Source organism: Apaloderma vittatum, unplaced genomic scaffold (assembly GCF_000703405.1).
Source record: "Apaloderma vittatum isolate BGI_N311 unplaced genomic scaffold, ASM70340v1 scaffold3371, whole genome shotgun sequence".
In the NCBI taxonomy this organism is placed as follows: domain Eukaryota; kingdom Metazoa; phylum Chordata; class Aves; order Trogoniformes; family Trogonidae; genus Apaloderma; species Apaloderma vittatum.
Window position 1 is genome coordinate 1 of NW_009698364.1, and position 6,699 is coordinate 6,699.

Sequence of the window (6,699 nt, forward strand, 5' to 3'; positions counted from 1 at the left end):
CCCTACACTTGACTCTATTGAATTGCAGGCATCATGTCCACAGCAAGAAGTAAATTTAATTCTCCATGGACTTTCTCCTCCTCTAGTGTTTGAATCAGGCATGTTCACTGCAGAAAATACCCGAGGACATAACAAATCCCAGCAATCTCCCTTTTCATGAAACCACCTCCCCTTTTCCCACTGGAACAACCACCTCCTGGCTCCTCCAGAACTAGACAACAGGCAGGGAAAGATGAGTACCTCCTTGGGAGTCCTGATTCTTGAGCCCGGCTGCAGCGAGGACATGAATCTGGGAGACCACCTGTGGGTAACCACACATCCCACTCCAGCAGGTGTGCGGTGGCTCATCCAGCGTCAGCTCTCTGTGGGGAAAAAAACATGTGGCCTTTGAGAGGTGCCCAGCCTCACCCCATGGGCAGGGCAAAGAGTTTTCTCTAGCAGGATGGAAGGACTATGCACTATCAGACTCTGCTCCCCACTCAAAATCTTCTCAACATAGGTTTGGGATGCTCGCCCATGTCGTGCTCAGAAGCAGAGTGGGAGCTTCTTGGCATGTCTGTGGACATGTCTCTTGGCCACCCTCGGAAGAAAGCCAAACACCACCTCTAGGCAAGACTATGACCCATTCCAGTCAGGAAAAACCACATGTCAAAAGCACAGGGCTGTCCTCAAGCAGCCAGCTCCTCTCCATGGCCACTCTTGCTCCTTACCGGCAATCTGAAGGCACATCTGTGAAAATCCTGAGAAGGAACTCGCCGACGTGACCGGGATCAAAAGTGGTGGGGATGATGACGTAGCGGCCTTCCTTTAAATCTGTCCTCAGGAAGACGCTGCGGGAGTTGATGTAAATGGAGCTGGCCACCTTCTGCTGCAGGGTGTGCATCCGGTAGTTCCTGTTCAGCTCCACCTGGGCAGAGACCACCGGCAGGATGGTCGTCAGGACAATCAGCACCGACTGACAACATGTTGGTATCCACCTTGGGGTGATGGACTGCAAGGATTGATGCCACGGTGCTGGGAGAGCTGGAGTTAAGAGAACCACCAAAATGGTCCCAGCTGGGCTGGGTGGAAAATGAGCGTGGTCGTGGCTCTCCCAGCAGTGTTGGCTCAAGGATTCATTGTCTCTTGCACCCCAGCTTGACACCGGGGGCCCAGCAAGCAACACATGAAGATCAGTCCAATGGATTTCAACATTTGGAGATAACAGACTAACCACTGCTTTTTAGCAAGGAGAACTTGTCCATGCTGTCCCTGTTCACCACTGAAATCTCTCATCATCTTTACAGGGGGGCAGGCTGTGCTGAAAGAAGCACCCAGAAGCACCCAGAGAATAGCAACGGCCATGCAGGACTGATGTACCACCCCACCACTAACAAATGTAGCGGATTATTCAGGCCCACATGCAGGAACCACGATCTACCTTATGGATATCAAAGCCTATGGCCAAGTTCTCTCCTTTGCCCTCTTTGCGACTGGTCCTCTTCGGCTTCTGCTGGATGGAGATCAGCACCTCGTCTTCCGCCTTCTTCACATCGAACACGTACTGGAAGCAAAGGAAGGAAGGTAAGGGGGGACTTCTACTAAGACAGGATCTCTGGGCATGGGTGGGGATGGACACACAGTAGAGTTAACCTCAGCTTTTCCATGCCCTGCCCCACTGCAGGGACAGTGTGGCCTCAGCATCAGCATTTAGAGACCATACCCACTCCTCTTGGGACCTGGAATCATCTTGTCAAGTCAGAGACCTCTTTGGTTCATCTTAGAAAAAGACTGGGAAATCCAGTCCTCAAGTTGCTGAGCAGAACCTGAGAAGTTTGGATGCAGTCTCATACCAGAGACTTTCACTCCTTGCAGTCTGCCACAAGTCCTCCCACAAGGCATGGAAGGAGGAACTGATGTTCACAGAGACCTAAGACAAAGGCTGATACAGAGATAGAAGCAAGAAACAACTCTCTCACGTCCTTGATGACAACTCCTGCATGGGGCCACACCATCCTTCATCCGCTTGTGAGATGAAGGACTCACTAGGACTTGTCTCATGTTGCCGAGCATCCCAGTTGGGAGCAGGACAGGAAGAAGAGCTTGTTCTAGGAGATGGCTTTTTCTGAAGGCCAAGCTAGAAGCAAATGACCCTACAGACTACACCTCTCCTGGTAAATTTAGAAGTGCCGAGGTTTGGGCAAAGGAACTGGAATTTGATCATCCAGACATCCAAGTGGTTGGAAGTGGTTCCTGGCCTTTTTTGACTGGCACCACCTAACACTGCTACCCTGTGGCAACAGTCTGATGTTTGCTTGTGCCAAGATGCTCTACACGAGGCACTTGGATGCAGTCTCCTTCATAAGAGGCATAAGGCTAATGAAGCTGGCCTGGACACTGGTCATGCTTTGCCAGGGGTTTCAACAACAGAATGACTGTGAGTACATTTAATCTACTGGAGGTCAGGAAACCTCTTTGGCCTTCTCTGTCCATGTAAGAGATTTAAACACTTGGAACCACACATGAAGGCTCCAGAACGTCCTCTGCTCTGAGACTCACTTGAGGGTTCTGCAAAAAGGTGTCCTTGTGGTTGATGCAGCCGCCACAGCGGTTCTTCAAGGGGTCGTTGTTTCTGGTCCACGCCCCATGTAGCACTGCCTCCTCCCAGGTCTTGTGGATGCTCAGGTAGGATGTGTTGATGAGACGGCACTTGATGATGTCTGTGAAGTATTTGCAGAAATCTTCGAAGGTCATCCTAAGGCAGGAAAGGACAGAGCTGGGTTAGACTGCTTGACTCTCCTGAACATTACACTGCAGGAAATTTCCTGTTAAAGACCGTGTGTGAGCAGCCTCTGATGGCTGGTGAATAGCAAAAGAGATGGAGACACCATTCTCCATGCTTGTAGTAAATACTTCTTCAGTTTAGACAACAGAGCTATGAGTTTTGGAGGGGGAGAAGCAGCGTAGTGGTCCTTCCACCACACATGGGTACATGCTGGATTGAAGAACCTAGGGCTTGGAAGGCCAGTTGCTCTGGAGAGATGTATGTATGGAAATGATTCACGTGCTTCATGGGGTGGGAGGGCTCTGTGGGCATGACCCACAGCGACAACCCTAGGAGATACTCACCAGAACTCTCCGTCGTCTTCCACCGTCATCCCCATCTTCTCTCTCTCACTTTTACTCACTTTCTGCCACTCCTCAGAGCTGTGGGAAGAGTACAGGGTCATTAATGGTTGCACTCGATGATCTTAAAGGTCCTTTCCAACCTAAATGGCTCTCGGATTCTATGATTGCTGTGAGGTCAAAGGCACACATAAGGATTCAAGAGCTTGCTTGGCCTCAGCAGGATCTGTGAAGGGCACAAGGCTTGTATAAAGCTCCAGCCATGCAACCAGTCCCCACACTGCTCTGGAGAGCTCATCTTCCAAACATGGAAGGAATGCAGCACTGCTTGGAGCTTCAGCTTCCTCCCTGAGCAGTGGAGCTGAATCCAGCTTGGCAAGGTTTTATTGGGCCAGTATAATCACAACCCTATCAGTGCAGATAACAAAATGGACTCTGGTTACACCAGCCCTTGGTTCTTCATCCCATCCACAGATGCCATAGCAGTTAGTGGTGGCAGAGGTTCATTTTGTTGGGTGCTATTTTTTGCTGGAACAAGTCTGGGAGCGGAAAGGTGAGCTATAATCATCCTTCACTGGTGTGAACACGCTTGCAATTTCACCACAACACCCACCAGAACCTTAACGAGAAGGTCTGCCAAGCTCAGCCACCCTTCTGCTGACCTCCAAGGATGCCAGGGCAAGGAATGAATCTACTCCAGTGAAATGGAAGGTTTAGGATGTGGGTTGAAGGAGCATCCCACAACTGTTCATGCAATGAACACTACAGGGGTGGATGGAGTCAAATTATCTCAACAACTGTCCATGCAATGTTATCCTACAGGGGTGGATGGAGTCAAATTATCTCATGTCTTATGGCTCACTTCAACTCAGACTTTCCCACTCCAAAAAAGGTGCTGCTGCTGCCCACCCAAACTCACGTGTCACTCCAAGGGCCGTTCCACTCCCGCTCGCCCCACGGGTTGCGCATGCGGATCATGTCTAGCTTCTCCGACTTGAAGAAGGACAGCAGGCCGTGGCCCAGGCGGACCTTCCGCACGTCCGTCACTGCGTACGCGTGGCCCTTCACCAGCCCACAGGCCAGGCGGGCCTCCACGTCAGCTGCTGGAGTGGGGTGGCCCTTCCCCAGCCCACAGGCCAGGCGGGCCTCCATGTCAGCTGCTGACGTGGCCTGGGCAGGGGGACACAGAGAGGGCTTGTACCAGGGGGATGTCATTGCTTTTGCAGGGGCTGGGTCAAAAAGGAGCTCAGATTTCCCTGCAGGCTCCTCTGAGCCAAAAAAAGAAGAGCATTGATGCTCAAGGAGAGACACAGTCACTTCGGGAGATGTGTCAGATGCCAATTTAGCTGCTAGATCCCTCCTGGTCCTCATCTGCTGCACAAGGTCTCAAGCTCCCAGATTGTCAACCAGTAAAGCTCACCCTACTGGTTTTAATGGGAGGTCTGGCACCCAGGGCTTGTAGAGATGTCCACACGCTGACACCAAAATGCCCTTCTCTGAAGTGAATCCTCTCCTAACATTTAAAGGGCAGCAGGACGAATGAGCTCTTGGACATGGAAGTGAGGAATGAAGAGGGCTGGCACCCAGGCTTGACTCCCTTTGCCACCCACAAGAAGAAGCAGGAACCCCTGGCCATAATTTATCTGATCTAATTTAGAAGTCTCCACCAATGCAAGACAACTGCGTCCCAAAATTGCCTACTCCCATGATTAGACGACCTTTAAAGGTCTGGATGACCTTAAAGATCCCTTCCAGCCCAACACATTCTATGATTCTGTGACATTGTGACCATACAGGCAACGTTGCTTACTTTGATGGAGCAGCTGATGAGGCCTCCCCGGTTGTGCACCTTCAACACGCGCTCGAAGAGGAGGTTTCGCTTGGCTTCATCAGCGACGTAGTCCCCTTCGGTCAGGTCGATAGGTTCAGAGACACCACCAGTAAAGTCTACCAGGGCATCGGCTGTGTTGCCTCCATCCAGAGCTTCGTAACAGCCTGACAGCCTGAAAGAGGGCGACAGAGGTGGCACAACAACACTGGCTTGACATTTTAAGGGGTCTGGGACAGTCCTCGTCCCTGGCGACAGGGAGGCTGGATTAAAATGATCTCTAAGGTCCCTTCCAGCCTAGGCCATTCTATGATGATGAAGCTCCAGGTTGTCGAGTGTGGGCAGCTCGTCATCTATCACCACATCCAGCCACTGACCAAAACTTGCATTGGGTGAAGGCTGCAAACTAAGGTGAAATAATAAGACCCATGCTGCCTGCAGCATTCTTGCTGCCAGAGGAGTAATCTCTAGGACAAGAGTTATTTAAACAAATTTAGAGTTGGAGGATATTTGCTTTCACTGTAAATTATAGCCAGAGAAGATTTTTCTCCTTACAGCTTCCATCTGTTTGAGATAAGCCCTACTCCTAAATTGCACCTCCACTCGTGCAACCAATCGATGACTGAGCAGAAAGGAAAAACCAGGGCGTCCAGGTCCCAGTTTGTCCTGCAGCTGCCCAGGTACCTACTTGGCATAAGCTTTCTCCACCAAGGCACACCAGAACTCATTCTTGGAGTTGGAGTGGCAGTAGATGAGCTGGTTGTGGAGCGTGGGCAGGCGGTCATCTATCACCACATCCAGCCACTGACCAAAACGCCAGAACTGGAAGTGGAAGATCCCCACGTAGCTCTCAGGTTTCTCAGGATTCCACTCCTGCTCTTTCCAGTCTGGGATGACCTTCAAGAGAAGAGGCACATGCACCTAGGTTAGTTTCTTTTTTGCTGGGTTTGACTCTTATTCTGGAACTAAGGCAGATATTATCAAAGACAAGGAGGAATATGAGGGGGATGGTCTTGCCTAGAGCCTGCTGGGGTCAGATTTTGGTTCCTCCAACACAGATAAGGTTAGTTTGTATTGGAACTGTTTAGACTTCATCATGCCTTCCTTGGAAGCTGACACTAAAGATCCACCCTTGTTCTCCTCCTTCTAATTCTACCCTGGGCATCTGCTGCCATCTACAGCTGCAGATAGGCTACTGGAGCAGAAGGTTCCCTAGTCTGACCAGGGATGGTTATTTTTTTGACCACTTTTTTTCTCATCACAATGTCAGCAGGGCACCAGTAAGAGAAGGCACCTTCACTGATTCTCTTACTTGTTCCTGGTGTGACTTGACTGGCCCAAGGGGAGGTGTTTTATTCATCTACCTGGTGGCAATGAACATGGGCCAGACACTCTGCATGCACCTACTCTACTAAAGAAAAGTGCGAACAGTGAGGTCCCCATCCCCTCAAGGTCTCCATTCTTCCCTGTCAAGAGTGACCATACTCATCCAAGCAAGCACGGGGAGGTGACTTGCTCTGCTCCACTCTCCTGAGACCCCACCTGGGGTGCTGCATCCAGTTCTGGAGCCACAGCACAAGAGAGATCTGGACGTGCTGGAGCGTGTCCAGAGAAGGGCCACGAGGATGCTCAGAGGCTGGAGCCCCTCTCCTGTGCAGACAGACTGAGAGACCTGGGACTGTTCAGTCTGCAGAAAAGAAGGCTCTGAAGAGACATTCTTGTGGCTTTCAAGGGCTCAAGGGGGGTAAAAAGAAGCTGGGGAGGGG

The 6,699-nt window shown here is 51.0% G+C and overlaps 1 protein-coding gene across 1 annotated transcript in view; it reads right to left on the reverse strand.

The window, feature by feature from the left end:
• Window positions 1-240: 240 nt before the first annotated feature.
• The window catches only part of CAPN5 (calpain 5), a gene marked incomplete at its 3' end in the record, with an annotated part of 35,868 nt that continues 29,409 nt past the window's right edge, over window positions 241-6,699 (reverse strand). Inside the window, exons 3-11 of the mRNA XM_009877977.1 lie at window positions 5,622-5,830; window positions 4,916-5,108; window positions 4,252-4,275; window positions 4,025-4,194; window positions 3,109-3,186; window positions 2,539-2,734; window positions 1,421-1,543; window positions 711-907; window positions 241-362 (exon numbers count right to left, since the gene is read on the reverse strand). Coding sequence (XP_009876279.1) covers window positions 241-362; window positions 711-907; window positions 1,421-1,543; window positions 2,539-2,734; window positions 3,109-3,186; window positions 4,025-4,194; window positions 4,252-4,275; window positions 4,916-5,108; window positions 5,622-5,830 — 1,312 coding nt within the window. The remainder of the gene's footprint in view (window positions 363-710; window positions 908-1,420; window positions 1,544-2,538; window positions 2,735-3,108; window positions 3,187-4,024; window positions 4,195-4,251; window positions 4,276-4,915; window positions 5,109-5,621; window positions 5,831-6,699) is intronic.